At 47.0% G+C, this 23,018-nt stretch overlaps 1 protein-coding gene across 1 annotated transcript; it reads right to left on the bottom strand.

The window, feature by feature from the left end:
- Nucleotides 1-998: 998 nt before the first annotated feature.
- On the bottom strand, nucleotides 999-22,839 carry LOC144179021 (peroxisomal membrane protein 11C-like). The gene is made up of 4 exons (XM_077707193.1): nucleotides 22,501-22,839; nucleotides 19,125-19,303; nucleotides 17,839-17,910; nucleotides 999-10,167 (listed from the first exon to the last, which is right to left on the bottom strand). The coding sequence occupies exons 1-4, from the start codon at nucleotides 22,720-22,722 to the stop codon at nucleotides 9,969-9,971; spliced, it is 672 nt and encodes a 223-aa protein (XP_077563319.1). The 5' UTR covers nucleotides 22,723-22,839; the 3' UTR covers nucleotides 999-9,968.
- Between the last annotated feature and the right edge of the window lie 179 nt (nucleotides 22,840-23,018).

Below are 23,018 nucleotides of genomic sequence, written 5' to 3'. Positions count from 1 at the left end.
CTGAGAAATTAAACAATTTAAGCCAAAATTCGAACAGTCCCGCTGCAGCGCATGTTTCATAACAACAGCAATAATGTATTATAGGCAGGTGCCTAAAACAAAAATTAGCGTGTTGACAGGCTGCCACTACCTGCACAACGAGCCTATGGTTACCTCGGTTGACACGCACCTTCATAGATGGTGCAGCAATACCACTCAAAGACTGCAGTTTGCACTTGGTTTGCTTCGATCGGACATGTACCTAGCCTATTGTTGTTGCGACATGTATTTATTAATTTCAATTGCACTCTGTGCCTTGACCTTTGTCATCGCCAGAGGGGAAGATGATGGTGGGGGGGGGGGGGGGGGGGGGAATGTCCCGATTAAATGGGTCCTCTATGGCAATATCTCGAACGTACAAGGGAAGAGAGTCAAGGACCATTTTCATATGTTCTGTGGACCCTTTGGGATGAATCCAATTGTTACGTTTTATAGCAATAGTTTCGTGAAACATTGGGTATTACTCGACAAATGGGGTCACCTAAGTGGCAGTCACTTATTCCAGTTGGCCAGTGTCATATCAGACAAGCTCAGCCCACCCAACAACTGTTAGGCAGCATAGTGCCAAAGGAGTGTTTCTATATGTTCACGCGTTCATTTGCAACTTCCATTGATTACCCCACCACTCTTCTATAAAACGAATATGTGCCAAATTCAAGTGTAAATAGCTCGTTCTGCAAGCTTATAATCCCTGCTTAATTTTTGTTGGCCTCAGCCAGCTACAACAATTGGCCCGTAATACGTGTAAGTTAAGTCCGGGAAGGCAGCTGGCGAGCCGCATGCCTATTCTTTACTTCCTTTATTATATAGCTTATTTTAGTGAAGTTTGCATTAAAGTGGTGTCAGTGTTGCTACAACGCAATCTTTCAAATGAATTTGCATTCATTTTGCCTTCACGGCACCTTTAAGAACAAAGAAACTTAAGAGTATGAAGAGACAGGGACAGAGACAACAATGTGTAAACAAGAATATATTTATATATGTTGTCTTTCAGTACAATTCAACAATATTACATGAAGCCAAGCCCAGCATGTCAACTGTGTGTGTAAATATTGCTTTATAGATGCCAAGACTAAACTGAAAATTTTTTTTGAGTCTTGCAAGCAATGCACTGTGTCCTCCTCAAAAGCGCCGATCGCACAGGGCTAAAACAAGCCCTCAAACAGCACATGGCAATCAATTCAGTTCAGTTCATGGCACTAACTGAGGCACCTCGCCACGGTAATGGAATTGCATGACAAGTTCAACTACACAATCACACAAAGTCAACACTAGCCCTGCATACACTGTACTACAGGTAACAAAGAAACGGGAAAGCAATGTAGCAGCCTGCCCACATGGAAATACGCACCTTGGCACAACTTGATACCTAGTTCTTAGAACCCTGTGTAGCATTTGACAATGCGCAAAATGACTCTTGCATCTCGACCATCTGATCTTCACATCCAGATCGACTTTTGAGTGTGAAAAAAAAAAAACACTGACCCATGAATACACGTGCGGTTGTACACCTGTGCGTTCATACGCATGAGCATACAGGCAGGCACGTTTTGCTGGAGCCAGGCACACAACCCACTCTGTGACAAAGAAGAAACGTTGACTGCCCACAAATCGATACATTATGTGCTGTCGGAGGCTTTGTTTGCAGAGGGTAGTGCCAATAATTCTTTTAGTGCCGACGCTCTGGCCAGCTCCTCATGTCAGTATTGAGTCCGACTGTGCTCGGTAGTTGCACACGTTCACAGTTTCTCCAATTACGACTACTTGAGGAGCCACATATGTGCAGAGGTTGTGCGCTTTTAGTGCACACAATGGTGGCAGTGATAGCTCACTTGAGTAATGGGTTCTTTCTGCCTTCTGTGCTCCTGTGGTATTCGTGGTAATCTTCCATTGTCTTCAAATTTTAAAGAGGTGGATAGGCATTTTGGGCTGTTTTTGTTCACGTTTACATGATCGTAAAGTTTGTTGGTTATTGTGCATAACCTTGGAGCTATAATACCTAAACTACCACCACTCCCCATGTGCAGGAGCCTGATGCCAATCAGCCAGGCAGTGACACAACGCAGCAACCCCGAATTCACTAGTCTCTTCAAGAGTTCATCTCAGCAGCTGGTCAGTGGTGGTGCCAAAGGGAGACATCGTATGAATGGTGCTTAAATATGCTCTCCGGACAAACCTGTCATTCGAGGGCCTCGCCAGCCTCGATGAAATAAGCTCGTTGCTTGATAGTCCGGCCCTTCCCCACTCCAAGTACTCTATCGAAAGCTATTAGACTGCAAAGGGGCCTGGATGACCTTTCACTTCTTTTGCCCAAATGCTTTATTTACATTAGCAAGGATGTACCAGGGACATCCCTGGTGTGTTTTGAATATGAACACCTGTGTGGGTCATGTCCACTTTCAGATGCATCTTTCTCTTTGTACTTTTAGAGATTACCTCTAAAGTTCAGGTGTTCCTGAAGGAGTGTGATTTTTCTGGATTTGGGAGAGCATCTCGAGTTCAATGGCACCTTGAGTGACATAAAGGATGGCAGCATGTACCTAGACTTGCTGGCTGCAATTAGAGAAGCTAATAAGCTTTTCACAAAACATGGATGATGTTTCCATTTTCAAATCAAGTCACACATCAACTTGGCCAATCCAGCTTCTTATGAACAAATATTCTGTAGCCAATATTGATTGGCTATGGAGAAAGCTTGTGTTGGCTGGTGCGTGGTTTGGAAAAGAAAAACCCAATATGGGGAATTTTTCAGGCACCGTTGGCCAAAGTTATGAATTCTCTCCCAGATAACAAAGTCCTGCTTTTCCACAAGGGGAAATGAAATGTTTTCAGAGCCTTTTGCGTTTTTTGTGCGGTGGACTTTGTCGCTAGAGCCTCCGCAAGGAATGAATTAGTATAATGCCTATTGTAGCTGCAACAGGTGTGTACACACAGGTCACAATGTACGTCTGAGTCACATAGTACTCTGTAGATATACAGCATACTGTAGAGAGAAGTGAAACGCATGGAGAAAGCAGTTTTGGAATATCAGCCTGGCGTCCATAGCGCATAGCGCTAGAACAGTCTCCTCACACATCAACATGAAGTACTTTCATGTAGTGAGAAGCTTTGTTTCAGATGATAAAAAAAGTCTCCCTACTCATCAACATGCAGTATTTTCATATATTGAGAAGATTTGTACTAGATTATAATAAAAGGACGCCATACTCATCAACATGCAGCACTTTCATATACAGAGTTTTGTTTCAGGCTAAATGCAGAGTGTTCGTGGGGTGGTGTGTTGGCTTTGGATTTGTGACTTTAGACAGCAGGAAATCCATTCAAAGTTGGAAGCAGTCAAACAGCAATTGACAAGAAGTTGATGGTCATCAAGCACGTGAAGTCTATTTTCGCAAGGCATGGCACGCCTGAGACAGTTTTCAGCGACAATAAACCTCAGTTCAAAAAACTTGATAGCTCTGCTTTCCGCCAGTTCGCGGAAGAATGGGGCTTCGAACACGTAACATCAAGCCCCAGCTTTCCGCAAAGCAATGGCTTCGTTGAGGCAGCCGTGCGGATCATAAAGAAGAGCCTACAGAAAACGGGGGACAGTTATGTTGCTCTTCAGGCGTACAGAGCCACGCCACTTGCAAATGGCTTTAGCCCTGCGGAGTTGTTAATGGGACGGCATCTGAGAATGTCTGTTCTGGCAGTGTCTAGTTCGCTAGATCCCGCTGTTGTCGACAATACAGCGCTCCGGGCGTGGGAACTGCGCCGAGCAGCCCAGCAGAAGAGAAACCACGACAGAAGGCACGGGGCTCGGATCCTCCGTGATTTAGAGCCAGGAGAAACGGTGTGGATAAAGAACCAGAACAAGACTGGAACGGTGCTTTCATCGGCGGAGTCTCCGAGGTCTTACATTGTGGAGACAGACACAGACCAACTAAGAAGGAACCGAATCCACTTAGCCCCAGTCCCTGAAGTTGAGGTTCCACACTCGTCGAATGAATCAACGCCTGGAAGAAACCCGCCAGCTTCGCAAGATGCAAGGAGACGTGAGGTGGGAGATGCGCCGGTTTACGACGACCAAAAGCCGCCAGAAACAAATGAACCCCAGGAGAGCTCATCCGCCCCACAAGGCTACAAGACACAGAGTGGACGCGTAGTCAAGCCTGTCCAACGCTTGTAAAAGGGAAGGCTGAGAGGGGAAGATGTGCTGAGTGTTTATGCCGAGACGCAAGGGAAACCCGAGCCGACGGCGCGCAGCCGGCGGCTCGGCCCGCCCGACGAAGGAATTACGAGGGCACGACCCGGGGAGGGGAACCGAAAAATGCCAGACGATTTTGAACAGGGTTCAAGACAAGCACTAAATTGACTGCCGCCGGGTGTTCAGTTAATATGGGTTTGCAATGAGGCAGAGAGCTTTTGTCAAGCATGGATCTCACAAAGTGCATGAAGGATGAGTTGCTGCCGCTAGCAGCGGAGCTGAGGTTAGAGGTGAATGGCAAAATGAGGAAGCCTGAAATCCGAAGAGCTATTCAGAGGTGGATTTCAAGGAGAACGATATCACAGATGTGTGGGCTAAAATTTGTCAAGTTAAAAGGAAAAGGAAGAGGAGCGAAAGAGGCGGGATGGCAAACGGAAGAGGCAGGACAAAAAAGATGCAAGAGATGCCCAGATTAAGCTTGAGGAAATAAAGCTTCAGCAAGCCAGGTTAGCAAATGGGAATTCCTCAGCCCTTCATGGAGGCGCTGTGAAGATGAGGAATTTGCTGCAGCCATTCAGCATTGCAGATGATATCGGTTTATACCACGTAAATTTTGGAAAATTGTGCGAGAGACGTTCATTCAGCTGACACCTGGCCACAGCGGTTGTTGTTGTTGCTTCCTGGGGAAGCGCCGCAGTGATAGCATGCCTATGTGCTCGCGATGCAGGTGACTACAGTGTTGTAAAGTCCAGCCTGCTCGCAAAGGGTTCCAAAGAAGATTCAGACAAAAAAAAAAAAAAAAAAAAAAGAAGCCAAACAAAAGTGTTGTGAAATTTGCGCGTGGTTTGGGCAATAAGTTCACGAAATGGGTTAAAGGCTCCGACGCCGATGGGGATTTCTCTGAATTGAAAGAGCCCATTCGTTTAGAGTGGTTTTACGAGACCTTACTGGAAAGCATGCGCTTGTAAGTTAAATAAACAGGCAGGTTGGCGTATCACCAGTGAAGAAGGCAGCACAGCTTTCTAATGAGCACGTGGCTAGCCGAAGTTTTGAACAACCTAGTATCAATCTGAATTGGCGCTAGCGTTGTTCGGGGGAAAAGTCCTGCTCTCCAGATTCGCGAAACTGTCATCGGGAACCACAGAGAAATCGAAAGGGACGCGGCGAGTCACGAGACGAGGTGCAGGAACCAGGTGTCCAAGAACTGGTAAATGGGGCAAGAGCTCTTGAGGCCAGGTGATGTACAAACTGCTGCATTTGCAAAGAGCTGGGACATTTAGTCAGGAATTGTCCGAAAGACAGGCACACGTCTGCATGCATGAGCAGCCACGCAAATAGCCAAGAGATGCTAAAACCGTATACAAATCGGCTCATTGTGAATGCCCATAAATGCAAAGGCTTGAGAGACACAGTCGCTACTATGGATGTAGTAGACGAAAAGTACATCAAAAGGGAAGGCTACCTGACAGGGTGCATTTGGGTAAGACAGCCAATCAGCAAGGGCTCTGTTTGTTTACAGCGAAGATTACAGCCGAAGGCCGAAGTTGCAGCGGTTTCGAAGGGGCTGCTGAAAGATTATCCCTACACATGTTCCAATAGCTCCGTGGCGTAGCTGAATGCATGGGGATTCCCATTCCTGATAAGCTAGGGAAAGCACTGAAAAGAAAGGAGGTTTGCCAGCCGAGTGAGCCGAAGGAGGGAACTGCTAGCTCTGGTTTCGGGAGAGAGAGCAGTTGTAAGGCAATATTTATCTGCCTGCTTTTGTTGCTTTTTGCAGTTATCGGGATCACTTTCATTTTGTGTACACACTACCATGCCCCTTCGGGAGCTAAGAAAAGCAAGAAGAGGTTTCTGTGAATTGTCTGGCAGCAGCATCACTTGAGCACTGCTGGATGGCGTTGCTTTTGTGCGTGTCGGCACGCCATGTGTGGGGCCTGACAGACTTCGTTATGAAGGCCATCAGGAGCTGCCTGGAAATGCGGCAGCTCTTACTTTTCCCCGCTGCCCCCTTTTTTCCTTTTCGTTTCCAGTCAAAACAAAGGGTTCTCTCTCTCGGTGAAGGCTCTCGTGGACCTCGGAAGCAAAGAGGAACACGGGGCTGCCTGCGAATGTTCGTTTTCCGGACCTTTGTCACCTCGGAGAGACATTGGGGGGGGAGGGGGCAAGGCTGAAGAAAGGAGTGTTTTGACCGCTTGCTGTTCCTCTGGCCCTTAGGGAATGGCCATGTGTGGGGGCTGTCGAATCCAGGTGCAGCGAACCCGACTACAGCCAAGACTAAGGTCGGGTTCTCGGAACTGCGCTGCCGAGTGCTGCCGTAGCGGTTCTTGGAACCGCTACGGCAGCACTCAAGGAAAGAAAGAGCCCTCAAGAAAAGAAAGCGCGAAACAGGGACGCTGCTTGCAAAGCTCATCCGGACGACGCAGGGCCTGGAGCCCTGTTCATTAAAGCACTGTAAACTAACAGTTATTTGAAATGTTTTTTCTTTGGCATTTTTCTTTTACATTGTTTTCTATGCAAGGCATCATAGATATTTCTCATACTGTGTTCCACATGTGGGTGTTTGTGATGGTAGCACCCGCGTACCCCATCTGCATTTTTGTTTCATTTTGAATTGGGATTTTTGGTTCAAGTGTGCATCGCATCTATAGTGATACGGTTTCGTTAAGGTCATATCACCTGGGATGTATGCAGACTACCGTACAGATTTTGTTTTCCTGAACAGCGATGAGCACCGGTGAGTGCACCTTTAGGTGTGGCAACCGCACTGCCACGGCCACAGACCTCAGCCTGGTGTCAGACGGGGTTTAAGCCACCTGGAGGCGGGAGCCCAGCACGTTGGGCTCTGACCACTACCCGCTGCACATCACACCAGCCGGCAAGCCGGACAGGCGACCCACACTGCACCCCGTCACCCACTGGGACCAATTCCAGCACTGCCTTGCTGAGGAGGACCTGGGGAAGGGACAGGAGCTGTTCGCGGGCCTGGTTTGCTGTGCCAGGTGAGCCACGTGGAGCTGGTCCGTCACCAAGGACACCACCATGCCGGACCTGAAGCTGCTGCAGCTTCGAGCATAGTGGAAACGGGCAGAGAAAATGGCACAGCGCTGAGGAGCCAGGGCTGACTGGACGGCGTGCCGCCGCGTGGATGCGGCCTGTCGACGGCACGCCAACTGCCTCGGCAGGCAGCGTTGGGCCGGGCTGTGCGTCAGCTCGGAGGCTGACCCTCCCCGTCACTGCCTCTGGAGCATTTTTCAGTCGCCCTCAAGCCCCGTGGGAACCGCAACCTCCTGGCCGCCCTGGCCATCAGGAAACAAGCCAGCTACGAGGAGCTGGCCAAGCTCTTGGAGGAGCACTTCCTTCCGTTGCACCAGGCAGCGGGCCTGAGGGACGCCACCGGCTCAACAACGCCCCCATCACGGAGGCCGAACTCCACGGGGCCCTGCGCAGCTGCAAGCGCAAGTCCCCCACCAGATGCTGCGCAACCTAGACGAGATGGGGTTTGCGAGGCTCCTGGCCCCACATCAGCAGGCGTTCTGATGCCCACCCCTAGGTGTGACCAATTCCACCTGCTGGTGGACCGTTCTTTCCTTTTTCCTGACAATAAATTCATTCATTCATTTCATTCGAAATAATTGTGCAATAATTTTGATTCTGTGCACTGCTGTCATTTGTGAATAATCGTTAAAAAAGTTAACAAACTCTACCATTTTCTTTACATTTTTCTTCAATGCATTTGGCACGTATGCCTGACATCAACCAACAAATTAGCATAAAGGAAACAAGTGAATAAACACAACCCAGATTTAGATGTATTTATATTTGGTTGTGACCTACAGTTGTGATATCGAGCAGTTAGGAGCCACTAACGAATTGAATCCCAAAACAGGAGGTACAGTTACAATTGGACCACCACATTTGAATGAGCTAATCAAGGAGCTAGAAGCCACTAACAAATTGAGCTAATGTTCAATTGGTTCCAACCAACTGGCGACCACTAACTGACTGGTTTACTCAATAGAAGGCGCGCTCCCAATTAGAGCACCACATTGGAGCATACGTGATTGGTTTCAACAAAGTGAAAACAATCAACTGGACTTTCCAATTGCTCGATTCCAATCAGTCCAATTGCACTTCCAACAGTTGTTTTCATCTGTGGTAACGCAGAGAATTTGTTCAAGTGTACAGCAAAACGCAACATCAACACAATGAGGAGTGGTGGGGCTGAGTGGTGCAACACAAACGCTTGCGCAGATTGTTCTCAAACCTTCTAGAACACTGCAATGCACTTAAACTCAGCAATTCAACACTAGCTGTGCTGGCGATATGGTTGCAGAAGCGCATCTGCATCCCAACATGACAAAGGTCCCCCAACTGGCTTCTGTCACTCCGCAGGTAGTCACAGGAAGGGACAGGTGCTGTGGAAGCTGATTCTTTACTTCCTTTCTTACAAAGAGCTTTTCTGTAGACTGAGAAGTGAAGTGCAGGACGAACCAGCTTTTCCATACACTGTACCAGTACTATTACATGCGACCTTTGCAGTACTGGTACAGAGTAGTGGCTGGGATGAGCCCAGTTTCCACATTTTTCTCTTTCAGGTGGCTTGGCACATGGCACACTAAGGGGCACAAACCTTGGTGCCGTGAGGCAGCAGTGCGCCATAGTGATTGGCTAAGAAAACAGAAGTTGCCTTGTGCCCTCTGAGACACCTGGCACATCGGTCATGAGATGCAGTAACCACACGCCATGTTCCCTAGTGCACGCGAAGGGGCTGCCGACTGAACCAGGTATCAACACACTCATTCTGTTCTCTCAAAGAACATGGTCGTGGCAAGTACCTACCTGGTTTTTTTTCCTTTTGCTCATACCATCTCTTATCACAGCAGCTTAGTACACCCTTCCCTCTTCTGTAGCTTCACGTCAGAATTTTTTCAAGTGCTGCGCACTGCCTACAAAACAAGGGAAGCATTACTGAAAGGCTGGTGAAAGAAAGAATCCTGGCAGGCAACAAAGCTAAAATTGTGCACTTTCAGACATCACCATGGAGGTGGCGCGGTGTGGCTTTAAGCTCGTCGACCACGCTCCCCTCTTATCTGGCTCTATGGCACGTGCCTCGAACTAGGGCGGAATTCTCAGTTTTGTTCATATCATGTCCGTCTCCAAGTGCCTACTGTGAGCTATCCCTGATTGGCTAAAATCAGAGACCCAGATGTGGGGCAGCACATGCAATGTGTGGCGTCGATTTCTGTGCCGCTCACTGGTCAGAGGCCTAGCAAGTGCAACTACTGTATTTGCACGATTCTAATATTATACCCCCAACTGTAATTTGCAGGTAAGTTTCCAAACAGAATCCGGAGAAAATAATTTGAAGCCGCTTCTACTGCGCACACTAAAAGGCACAACACCATGTGCCTGGCGTGTGACATTTTATTTGATGCATGGAACTGTAACAGAAAAATCCCCCGTGCATCATAAAATTGCTTATCCAGCTCCTGCTGGCATTAAAACTAAAGCGGCAACGCGGAGAGCAGATTGTGGTTTTGAGTGCCATTGTAACGCGCACGCAAATTTCAAGGCTCCTTTAAGTGGGAAAAGGTGCGCGTTAGAATCATGCGAATACAGTACGCCAGGACTGAAACGGGCACTTTTGAAACGGCCACAACTCAGACTTCCACCCCTGTACTGGCTCGAGACGGCTGAAAATATGAGCGGCACTACACAAGAGGGGGGCCGCCTGAGGGCGCTATCAGACCAGCAAGAGCTGGCAGGCGAGAGATATGAGGGAGGAGAGGAGGCCCAGGGCCCCGTTGTGCCAGGGCCGGAGCTTGCCCGCCCAGAGGAACTGCCAGGGGAGCCAGCTGACGGCGTTCACCAGGTCGGCCAGGTTCCGCACCACCCCCAGCATGTGGCCCAGCTGCTCCTTGGCCAGCACGTCGCACTCCTGCCTGTAGGGGGGAGCAGGAACAGATGAGGAGTGTGTGTGCCACAAATCACCTCAAGCCCGATGGCAAAGTGCTACAAAGTATGAACTCTTGATTATAAACTCAAGAGGAGACGTTCTTTTGTAGGTGTTCGAATAATACGGTGTTTTATTATATTGCTCCTTTCTCTCGTGTCGACCTCATTGCTTTCTATGCGCCTTAGAAAGAGATAACAGGCTCAGCATGCAACGGCACCCACTCATGGTTGAAGGCTACCCTATCTCGTTTGCCAATTTCTATTTTGTCAAAGATGCAAAGCAGTGACACCGTGTGCCATCTAGTAGAATACGCTGAGCCTGTGCATAGTCGTTTCAGCGTATCCTAAAGCAATCCACCTGAGCAACTCCAGTCTTGACAGCTAGTGGGCCGGGTTTGAGTCATGCCAAGTTGTAAAATTTTCTTCCTTTTATTTTCGCACTTGACAAGATTTTTTTGATGAGAAAGTTATTTAAAGGACACTGAAGACAAAACTGAAGTTGGTCTAAATAGATTCGATTGACATGCCTAGAAAATGAATATACCAGTCTCTGGGGCAGTACCTTGAAAATAGCTGCGTAAATAATAAAGAAATGAAGCTATCAGTCGCCCAGCAGGTATGACAAAAACGACAACTGAGCGGATGTGCGAAGAGTCACGTGAGAACAAAATGAGAACTGCACACATAAGCTCTCAAAGAAACACATAAAATCTTTCTTTGCACGTTAACTTTCATAAGTCATATACACTTATAAATGTACAGGTATAATTCAAGCCGTGCCAACATTCACAAGCTGCCCAGCCGTTGCAATGGTTATTGCAGGTTCGGCGTAGTCATGTGCCCGTAATATCCTTGTTTACATCATGACGGCAAATAGCGTGTCGGCCTTCCATAGTTCCGCACTTCTGTGGACAGTAATGTGCATCTGATAGAACAAGTTTCTGGCTCCCTCACGTAGCGCTGCCTGCCTAGTGGAGTTTTGCACCCAGGCCGGCGGCCGAAGCTTGGTGTGTGTTGTGGTCGCGTTCGCTTCGCGATGAAATTTGATGGAGTGCTCCGGAGAATGGACTGTGATTACTATGTTGGAATTATCACTAGCGACAATTCAACCTTGAACCGGGTATGCAGAGTTTGCACGATTTTTTTTAAATCTTCTAGGTTTGCGCCTAAGTGAAGTGACTGGTTCACAACCGTAAATCGCACCAAGCGAGTGCTACACTTACAATGAACAGGAGGCAATCGATCGCCTGTTAACATCGCTCTTCCGCCTCAAACTGCATGCTGTGACGATGTGTTTTCTTGATTGTCTTGAAGTTGAGTAAAATGTGTACGTCAAACCGGGTCTCTTGATTCAAAGCCTTGCGTGCTGCTATGCTTCCACTACAGTGCATACTTACGTAAAATGATATTTGTATCATGTTAAGCACGTTTCTCATTCTATACTGGTGCGAAGGCATTTGTTAGTAGTGGTTTGGACACTCGTAAAAAGTCTAGGCACACTTCTGGCAGATGGGCTAAGAGGCAACTTGCTCTGCAAAACATTCAACAGATGGCGCAATAAGTGTTCCCATATCGCCACTAAAAATGACGACACATTCTACTACAACCCACTTCGCGGTGCCAATGCAGCGCACCGGAAAATTTAGCGCTGCACGCTCTTACAAGTTGAACTAACACATGGCGCCACGTTGTTAAGCCGAGTGCGTCGAAGTGACTAAAAGCCGACTATCCATAACGAGAATGCAAATCAAAAGAGCGCCCCCGTCATTGTTCTCGCTGCAGCTGCGCTGTCCACTAGACGTTTTGTAGGTAAAGTAAGAGGCCGCACAGCACAATCACATTGTTTAGACACCATCTCATGTCCTGTATGGCACCAAGAGTGACGCACAAATGCACAGAGAGTGACAGGTAACACAAGTGTGGAGCGAGCAATTTGTTTCGTCGTGTGTGCCGAGTGTGCGACCAGTGGCTCCTGCAGCTGCGACGCTTCGCTCGGTAGGTTTTAGTTTTCCTGCTAGACCACACCGCTGTCTCACTCGTTTTCAGGCTCCGTTTATACCATGCAAAACATCACGAAATGTCGTGAGGAATGAAATGCGTTTTTCAATTAGTAATTTCTCACCAACTAAAGCATCTTTCGCCGCTGAATAAGCGCTGAGAGGGCTTCGAGGCAGTTAAACTTTCGTCTGAGCCCAACTTGGCATTTGCCTTCAGTGTGCCTTAAGGTGCAACAGAAGTTGGGATAGTTTTGCATGTTTCAGTTCGGTTTTTGTAGGCGTTTATTGGCGCTAAGTATCTCCAGGATTCGCTGCACTCTGTTTCAACTATGCTAAACAACCCTGGCGCTCCGTACCTGTGACAGAATAGAGATATGCATATCATTTTGACAGAAAAGGGCTTCCTACTTCCTGTAATCTGTTTTGTGATAAGAATCTTTTCACATAAGCCATTACTGTCTGGTCAGTGCTCATACCTTGTCACATTTCAAGCACGGTCCCCACACAGACTACATTTGACAGCACGACTTTCTATATTTGGCTAACAAAAAGTTTCCAAGAGACAAACTGCTTTTAGCAGGAAGCAGCGAAATGTATGATGACATCAGAAATGAATGGAGTCTGCTAAGCTGCACCTACATAAAAGCTGTTCTGTGGACCAGACGGGCAGCTACTGCAGCCAAATGCAGTTTTGAACGACCACAATGTGAAAAACTGAATTTTGAACAATCATTCAATCATCAGCAAATATGACTCCCAGGCAATTCAACATTGCATACATTGCAAGATTATTACTTTTTAATTGCAATTAAATAAGATACAAATTATTTTGTGTTAAAAGTGATGTTATGGCACTGAAATTACTTAAGGAAATAATGAAATTATTTCCATCTTCTTAGGTTGAGGGGTTTTATTTTATGGGGGCTCAAATGCCTTTTGCATACAGTGAAATATTTATGACCAGATGTGCACGTCACGAATGTTTTTAACATAGCCAGTCATTAAGGCGAAATGTACTTTTGCTTTTTCAGCACCTAAGTGGTCTTAGAACACATCTGGAACACGGTCAATAAGCTCCTGCAATCACGAGGATACGGGGTAAAGGACATTTGAGCCAAATATCACTTTTTTCACTGCCAGCAGGACACCTTACAATTTATTTACTTTAATACTTTCCATGCGTGAAGGCTCTTTGTGGAAATAAATCAAGGGGGGGGGGAAGAGATTTGGATTGTTAAAAGGTTAAAGTTAGTTATGCTACAAAGTTCGCCACCCAATCCCCGAGCTTATCTTCGATTCCCGCCATTTTTCGTGCCACATTAGAGCACCGCCAATCATATACAGGGTGTTTCGGCTAACTTTAGCCAGGGTTTAGAAATATGCCGATGCACTCTCACACGACACGACCAAAGGCATGTTGCTCCTTTTTGTATGTAGTGTGTAGCCCTATTTCTGCATTCTGCTTAATTAGATAATTAAGTCAATTTTAATTAGAAAGTTGCAGAGCAGTTTGCAAAGCATCCAAACAAACAGTTTCGGCCTATTAAGTATTAGTGCTTTTCAGCTTACTGATGATTCCCACAAAATACAAAAAAAAAAAAAAAAAGCACGTGACATGCCCACTTGGGCATCGTGATTGCAGTACTCCCACATGCTCCATGCACACACAATCATAGCTGCACAGCCGCTTAAAAAGCAAGAGGGCAGATGACCGACCGGTTGCTTCCAGCAGAACAACCGGTAACCCCTGCGTCTACTCATTGCTACGACGAACTGTTGCAAGGGGAGCACGTCGCTGGTCTAAATGGCACAGCCAATGTCTACGCCACTGCCCTTTCGCCTTTGAAGCGGCAGCTTGCCTATGATTGTCTGTGTGGGGAACGTTTTGGAGCACTGTAATCATGAGGCGCAAGCGGGCATGTCACGTGGTGCTTTTTTTTTTTTTTTCGGGCACCATCAGTACGTTGAAAAACACCAATACTTAATAGATAGAAAGACAAAAACAGTTTATTCGGACGTTTTGCAAACAGCTCTGAAACTTTCTGGAACTTTTTTTCCCAGCTTCGTTGCTTCAAAACTTGGCTAATGAAAATTGACTAATCATGAAATTAAGCTAAATACATACACAAGTGAGCAACATGCATTTGGTCAGGTCGTGTTAGAGTGCATCGGCATATCATTAAACCCTGGCTAAAGTTAACTGAAACACCCTGTATAAGTGTCACAAAGCAGCAATCCGTACTATTGGTTGGCTGTTTTCACCCACTTCCAGTAAAGCCAAGCTTCACCCAACGTTTATAGAACCAAGGTCAGTTTTAAAACTCTCCGCCTCCGCCATACCAGCAATACGGCGCCCGAGCGACCCACAGCGCCAGGTGGCGTCGCCGTCGCAACCGGCTCCCTTCAGCCGCTGGGGAAGCACGAGCGAAAGCAGCGCGGGCCGCATCTGTACTGCCATTGCGAGCGTAATCGCGAAATATGCCGATCACCGTGTTTATAACCTTTTATTTACGCTTGTAAGTGGTAAGTCTAGCCACATGTCACCGGAGCTACGGCGCTCAATCGGCGACAACCATTGCGCAGTAGCCGCTTGCATTTCAAAGGCCGCGCGGCTTTGTGGCTGCACTTCCACGTTCGTTTAGAGCATCGTCTGCCATTTCACATTACATAATTTCCGTTTCTTGTTGAGGCGGCTGCATATTCGAACCCTCTAGGCAGGAAATGTGGCTGGTGCGTTATGCAGAGACATTAGTGAAGGCTGGCAAACATTGTCATCATTTCGTTAAAAAAGCTTTATCGGTTGAATAAAAGAACCAAAAAGTGGATATTTTTTTTAGTTTCAAGGTAAGGAGATATTTTCACAGGATATCCCTCTTGGCGAAAAGAATAGGATGTCAAGTATCAGCTTCGCGTGGTGATGGGGCCGAGAAGGGAATCAAGACGAAGACGACGATCGCAGTGCGCCCGGCACAAACCGTATCTCTGTGTCTCCGCTGCAGTGCCTAGTAGCTCTGTAAATAGTGCAAATACCGCTATTATAATCTCCTCTACTTCGTGTCATTCCTTCATGCCTAAAAATGAGATCATAGTAACTGTATTTACGCTATTGACAGAGCTTCTAGGTACTGCAGCGGAGACAGCAGCTGACCGAAATAGTTACTTCTTCCCCGATTGAAACACTTTTAAACGAAAAGAAGCTATCCCTCTATTTTCTGAACAACAACAACAACAACAAAAAAAACATGACTTCTATTGTAATCTCTGCCAACATTCTTTCGCCAGCTCGCCAATGGAAAACGAACTCCTTCAATGTCTCTCAACGAAGGTTTACTGCTCGCTGCCAGCACGTCTAAATTTGCAGCACTTTCTTCGGCTGCACTGTTAGCGCTTGTTTTGGCTTTCTGTGCAGACGAGGTCTGTGCAACAATCTGCATGTTTCGGCGTGGAAATTTCTTTCTATTTGCCGGAGGTTTGGATAGGTAAGGAAGCAGGTTTGGAAATATTTTCGGGACGGCTCCTTCGACGAGGCTCCACTTTCCTCACTCAGTTTCTACTTTTTCACTGTTAATGAAGTGGGTGTAGCTCTTTGCTATGTCCTCAGGGTAAAAATTCACGCCAGACGCGCGATTTGGCTGAGAGGTTTCGGTCGAGACACGCATTGGCACGGTACCATATATCTACACGAAGGCCGAAGTAACTTGAAGTGCGAGAAAAGCGCCTTGCCTTTGAGTTTGGTTTCCCCTGTAACAACCCGTGCAACCGGGAACACAACAGGCCGGCATAGTGCTCGCCTAACCATCTACAACCGGAGTGCGCACGCACGCACGCGCACGCACGCGCGGAGACGCTAGCCACACAACGGCAGGTGTATCCCTCAGAACGTGCTGACCTCAGCCACCCGGTGCTCCGCGCGGGAGCCGGGTGCGACCGCAGCGCCATCAATGCGGCATGGTGCGGCGGCGCCGGGAAACACTTCGAAGTTTTACAACTGACCTTGGTTCTATAAACGTTGGCTTCACCTATGGCTCTCCATTGACTTTCGCACTTCTTGTCAATCAGAGTTCTTTGCAGTAAACTTGCGCATACACCTTGCGGCAAGACTGCATGCAGCTTGTGGCAAGAAACTCCTTTGCTAGTCGCAGCTGCACACAACTAAACACCTCGTCAAGCAACGGACGTACCAAAAGCCTTTGTTTAAGTGAACCTTCCACTGCTTTCAAGTTGTGCTTCCCCATGAAAGCAAGAGCACTCTAACATGTCTACGAAAACAATCACTGTTACTATCAGCCACCTGTTTCTCATTCTGCATGCACGCAACAAATTTCAGAAACTCGAAGTGTTTGCTCCACGGATGGACTGATCGACTGTTACAGCTACACATCAGACGGCACTGAGTGCCCACACTCAACTTTAGCGCACGGTGTAGTGTATGTTGGTTTCTGTTCGCATCAACGCTGCCTGCAGGCTGCGAGCATGCAGCCAGAGTAACTATAGATGGTATTCACTGAAAAGTTTAGCTGTCAATTCCTTTGCTTGCCAACACTGGAAACGGTCACGGATATGGCCGAAGCGCCACGAACATGGCACAGCTTGTGCCATTGCGACCGCATGTCGAAGAAAAAAAAAAAAAAAAAAAAAGAAGGAAGAAACACCGGCATGTGTCGTCTGCTCTATTTCAACCTAATTCTCAACGGTGGTGTCACAGTGATGTTATTAATCGCACTCACGTTGGAGTCGAGGCATTGCTTTGCATTCGGTGGAGTAGAGTTTGGAACGTCCAACACACATCATGTGCTTAGCATGGACAAGTACCACCATCTCGCGGAGCCCGATGTAACCAGTGACGGCGCACTCACACGGTTGCCTGCAAGCGTGCCTCGCCAGTGAATACAACCTATACAAAGTGTACTTTGACACCTGCACAACAGACGTAACGTTCACCAGTGTGTTTAACCGGAACTCGTCCGCTGACATGTGCAAGATCAGGCCTGCCCACATTTAGAGCCAGCACGGCTAAACCCTCTGCAGCTCTACAAGGTGTTCGGCGAGAAGGATAGAAATATGTGCTCCAAAGTGTTGGCCGAGGGTTCTTCAGGACCCCTTTAACACGCAGTGCGCAGCAGTCGGTTGTTCAACCGGTGATGAATTCTGAACAGCAGCTGGCACAGGTGTATAAAGCACCCCCAGTATAAACCAAGAAGCCTGCATAGCTTTTTGGCACCAACAGGAAATTGGTTTGCAACAACGTAACGATAATTCCCATATGGGTGACACATTACTAGGTTTCTTGTTTTCTCGCATGGTAGCGCTGTTTTGCTCTGCCAATGTGACTTACTGAGATTAAATTGATTTTGCACTTAAATATTAAAGAAAAAGATGAGAAAAAAGAGCGGAGGAGAGAAAGATGAAAGAAATGGGTGCCTCTGGCAACCGGTGCAGTTACACAACTGGACACAGGGCAGCTGTACATGCAATGACATCCACAGGAGGGCCCCTTACCAAGGGATAGCTTACCCAAGGTGGATAACCACGAACAATCCACAAACATGTATTTTTTGCCAAAGTTGAATGCTATTTGTCATGGTTCCACGTTGGAATATGCTGCTGTTGTGCCCACGCAGTGCAATTTGCACATGTGCAAAGCCCCTGCACAACACTCACCTTGTGCTATCCCCCTTCACACTTGACAGCTTCTCTCGCTTCCGCTGTAGGATGTTGATGATGCGGAGTGACCTGCAGCAGTGACACAAAACAAGAGGTCGTCACCTTTGGTTACTGGGCTCATTTTTCCCACATTGCAAGCCCAGAAATTTTAGCGCAACAGTGCTAGGTGCACCACCTGATAGAGGCGTGTCTCTCGTTCTGTGTCAGCAAGAGTCCTGTCAATCAAGATCACACACAGAGCGAAAGAATGCCGTTCGAGCACGAAAGAGCATTGCTAGGCTACACCAAAGGGTTTCAGGTATCAGGATGACAGCACGCAGCTGTTCTTGTTAGCGCACATTTGGCAGGGTTCCAGCTCCAGCGGCCCTCAAGCATCAGCCCTAATACCTTCTTTACTGCCTTGCAACAGTTTTGGAGAAAGAATGGGCCAAGTACTCTGGCCAATATCACTGCCCATCATCACATTCATCAAACTGAACAATAGCTTAACTGACGCCCAGCTCACCCTGTGTACATTGATCTCAATGTGGTGGCCAAACTTAAATAAAATTAATATAAAAACCAAGACAGCCAAGAATAACTGAGCGGAATAACTAGCTCAAGTGCTACCACTCACGTCCTCCTTAGTGAACTTAGGAAAACGACTTTTCAATTGTTTACACCGTGTGCAGATGTCATATTGTCGTCACCGAGCTTTAGCTAAATGTAATTTCAGCTAAGATGACATCCTTTAGACACTTGCCGCTGAAATAAATGAGCTTGTGATAGAATGATAGCACTTTTACATGTTTCAGGCATCAGTCAAGCGTTACACTGTACAACAGGCTATATATGCTACCTCTACACCGAGCCGCACTAAGAGCAACCCAGCAGTGGCGCGCAGCGTGTCTTAAAAACTTTCAAAAGAATGTTTAAAAATACATATACAATTTGAACATCCACAAGTACTTGTGTTAAAAGGTTTTAACAAAAAGTGAATAAACGTTTCAGCCGTTTCAGTAGCTGCATGGTTTGCAGGTCACATGACGAGGACACGTAATGTAGTGTCCAATTTGTACACTACGAACCGCCACTTTTCAGATTTCGAAAATTAAGTGCCAAAATAAAATTATTTCCACCGATTTGACTATAAGTTGCTTGGGGTTACCCCACTATATAAAATGCTGGCTTTCGTATGAGCTGGAAGAATCGGTTGTCTGTCCCTTTAAAGGGGGCCGTGTCATCCCCATTTTATTATAATCTCTTAGCGTAGCGACTGCTAATAGATTTTAGCACACACATACCTTGCAATGCCACAGTACAAGGAGACCAGCCACAGGACCGTGCCAGCAGTCTCCCAGCGGCTCTTGTCGAGGGAAATGATCTGCTTGTTGCAGAGCCACGACACGTGCTCGACAGGATAAAACGCCTGGTCAGCAACGTTCTTGAGGACACCCAGGATCTGCAGTGTAGAGTCCTCCTCCTGCAATATAGCAGATAAAAAAATAATGAAATATTAGCAATGTATTCAGTAACCCCAACTCAATTCAAAACATTAGTGTGAGCCTCTTTATCATTGCGCCCTGAGCCTTTTGCACGGCTTCATTATCCATAATGCAGTGCTTACACCGATACTAATCAATGTGCTCATCACGAATGCACGTTCACAAATGATGCCCAACTAACCTTCTCGGTAGGCCAGTCATTTCACCTCTATCTAAACAATTGTCGGCCCCCAGTGCAGTTAGTATTACAGCAAAGGGGTGCAGTGCACGCTTTGCCTCAATGCCGCATGCTACCTTGCCTCAACGACGCACTACAGGTCGAGGCACAAAATGAGCTCACCACCGTTTTCACCGGGAAACACGGCAAGGCTCAGAGCATGAAACCGCCACTTACTTTTGTCTGAACGCCGTGACATAACTGGCAAACTGCAAGTTATCACGTATGGAGGACGCCGTGCCGAGCAGTTCATTGGGGGACTGTTTTTAAGAGACAATGGGTGGTGACATGAGGCAGATACTCGTTGGGGGTGGTTCTCAGCTCTCGCTACTGCTCTGCTGTACAGCAAATTTGGACATGCACAAGACATTATCTGCTTTTGCATGCACTGCTCGTCCCTTTTTTGTCTTGCTGCGCACGATGTTCATGCCCCTTTGCAAGGCTTTCTTCACTCTGGCCAGGAAGGAATTTTTCTCACGCGAAGTTCACACATCATTTCGACTGGCTGGCCAGGGCAGTCATGCTGCATTCCCCGTACTGCGGCTTTAATAGATACTGCAGCTCCATACAATTTGTTATGGTGGCAGCGGCATAGTGGGAAACCAGCACACCATCTTCGGGTTGCTTTAGGAGCTGATATGTTGCGTTCTTAGCCTTCAGACAATGTGGTAACAGCACAGATCAAAAATTTTCTAAGGGCTAGTGGAATACAGTTAAATGGACACTGGTGACAAAAGGCAAGCTGGTCACCGGTGTTAGCTCACCGAAAAAACTAATTGACTACTCGTACGAGCAGAATTTCTAAAATAGAGTAGAAAATGTAGGGGCACATGTTGCCACCTGAGGTGATTCCATGTAATTTGCACCGGAAGCACAAAAGCCACACGACTACAATTCGCTTCTACAAGTTTATGAAGAATTTAAGCAGTAGTTTTTGTAGTGCTATGCCTTGTAGTCAACAAACAGGAAGGAACCTAGCAACAATATAATGCAACCCAAAAGATTATGGAAGCAACATGGTGGATTTGGTGTTGGTGCAATGGGACTGATTGCTCAATCATTGTACGACTGTGCACTATCCTTATCACACCTACGGGAATCACGGGAGCATGTGGTATTCCTATGATCCGAGCAACATAGAATCCCAGCACGAAAAGAAGATGCAACCACCAATTGCATACCGCAAGAGAAGCCATTACCACAAGTGTGTGCCATCTGCTATTTTTGTGTTTGATAATGATGTAGGCTAGGGCACATCTGAATAACAATACACGGCGAAAATAAAAGGCTGAGCCGAACTGCCAGACAGGTTTGACACAATTAACAAAACAGAAATTTAGTCTTTTTGTTTTTTGATATAGCCTGCAACTTCCAAAAGTTCGTGCCAGTGAGCAGGTTCGATTGGTTAGTGAGCTGTCGGCTCTCACCAACAAATTATTCTAGTCTCCAAGAGTGGCTCATTTCTTTGCCAAAGCTCTACGTCATGAATTTTCAAATTTTGTGCTTAACCAACTGAAGCTATGCCCTGGCTATGAGGCACGTCGTAGAGGAGGGCATCAGATTAATTTTGGCCACTTGGGTATCTCTAAAATGTGCCGCAATCTCGACCCACACCTGTTTTCGCTTGTTGCCCCCATCTGACAAGCTGCCACCGCAGGCGGGACCAAACTCGGGTCCTGTCCTACCTTTTTGCTTTGAAAGCTGATGTGCATGCAAGCGAAGACATGCTAAATTTTGGCCATCCGCAAAACCTTCTTGGCTGCTTGCAATAACGATATAAGGCTGTGACAATGTGCAAGACGGTCCTAAACTTGCAGACAGCTCGGTTGCTCATGCCACTTCTTTGTGCAGATGGTGGTGTTTGCTTTTTTTTTTGTTATCTTAAACTTCCACCCAACCCAAGGTGTAAAGCAGATGTTGAGTACAACAGGCGGCACAGGCAACATACTTCTAAACCACACCACTGCTTCACTCTTCTCCGATTTGTCACGATGCAAACAGCAGCCAATTATTTGCATCACCAAATCGTTGGAGGAAAATAAAAGGCTGTGGCTAACCAGCCGAACCGCTTCCGCTCACTGACTAGCCAGAGTCACTGTTAATTATTGATAGTGACGCTGGCTAGTCAGTGAGCGGTAGCGGTTTGGCCGGTTAGGTAAAATCAAGACAGACTGCTCCCGTCCAGTACAGCTGGTGTCGCTTCACAACTGCAAGTGATTAGTCTGTCTTGATTTTACCTAACCGGCCAAACCGCTTCCGCTCACTGACTACCCAGCGTCACTATCAATAATTAACAGTGACTCTGGCTAGTCAGTGAGAGGAAGCGGTTCGGCCGGTTAGGTAAAATCAAGACAGACTGCTCTCGCGGCGGCCGTCTCGGGGCAACGTTACTAGAATAAACTAGTAACGTTGGTCTCGGGGTAGGGGGGGGGGGGATTTCACAACACCTACGAGGCCACAGCCCCTTTGTCCTCTACCCCTCACCGATTGAGCAGGGTAGCCAACTGACGTAGGGATTAACATACCTGCAGGTCAACCGTAAAAATAAGCATACTAATCTGATCCCCGTGGAGTAATTACACTTGTGTGTAAGCATACTAATCTGATCCCCGAGGAGTAATTACACTTGTGTAAGCTGATCAATATGGCGATGGATAAAGTTACCTATTCTTTAGCTCATTTTTTAATCCCTGTTAACACGCGCCGGGGACTTCAGATCAAGATCATTATTTAGCAGACCTTCGTTTAACTCTCATAAGCAGCAGCAAGCAACGACACTTGTAAACAAGAAGACGTATGGGTGGTGTTTCTGTCGCGCGTGCTTTCGAAGGCAACCACTCGCACGCTTGTTGCAGATTCGCTGAAGCACAGTGGCACAGTATCTAGCACGATGTTCTAGGTGCTGACCCAGCAAGCATGGAACGCGCCAGTAGCCAGGTCACGGATTCCCACACTCACGTGCTTTCCCAGACCGTAGGATAAACTGTATTTCAGCATTGGCCAGTCGTCTAGAAGTCTGCACACAACCCGGCAGTGGCTGAACTCCGAGCTCGCTATTCGCAACTTCCGCGACAAACTTCCTCTTGTGAGGCCACTGCTCAACAGGCAGGCGTAGCCCAAAGTTCGGATGACAACGTCCCGTCCCCCGTGCGTCTGCAGCATTTCTTCCAGGCTCTTCATTGCTGATATACTTTGACAAGAGAATTACAACTTTCCAGCAACTAGAGCCTCCAGTCACTCACAAGGAAACAATGTAAACAAAAGCGATTGGCGCGGTCACATGTGAGCGCAGTAATACTTTCCAAGTAGAACGAACTATTTATGTGTGAGGCCTCGTAAAAGCTTTAAAACCTTAAAAACAAAATAAAATTTCGCCGTAATATACTTTTCTATAAGTTTTATGTTTTAGAGTAAATAAAGTTGGATTTTATTTTTTTAATTTGATCAGTAACATCAAATATGCAGTGAACTATTTT

This window comes from Haemaphysalis longicornis, unplaced genomic scaffold (assembly GCF_048455015.1).
Source record: "Haemaphysalis longicornis isolate Haplotype H1 unplaced genomic scaffold, Haemaphysalis longicornis Haplotype H1 scaffold_4, whole genome shotgun sequence".
Taxonomy (NCBI): domain Eukaryota; kingdom Metazoa; phylum Arthropoda; class Arachnida; order Ixodida; family Ixodidae; genus Haemaphysalis; species Haemaphysalis longicornis.
Note: the sequence above shows the minus strand (reverse complement) of the source record. Positions and strands in the feature narration are given on the sequence as shown.

Coding starts and splice junctions, on each gene's coding strand:
- LOC144179021 (XM_077707193.1), bottom strand. CDS start 22,722: ATGAAGAGCCTGGAAGAAATGCTGCAGACGCACGGGGGACGGGACGTT. Junction 17,911..19,124: donor TTGTACTGTGGCATTGCAAG/GTATGTGTGTGC, acceptor TCACTGCTGCAG/GTCACTCCGCATCATCAACA. Junction 10,168..17,838: donor GTGAAGGGGGATAGCACAAG/GTGAGTGTTGTG, acceptor TCCCCCCTACAG/GCAGGAGTGCGACGTGCTGG.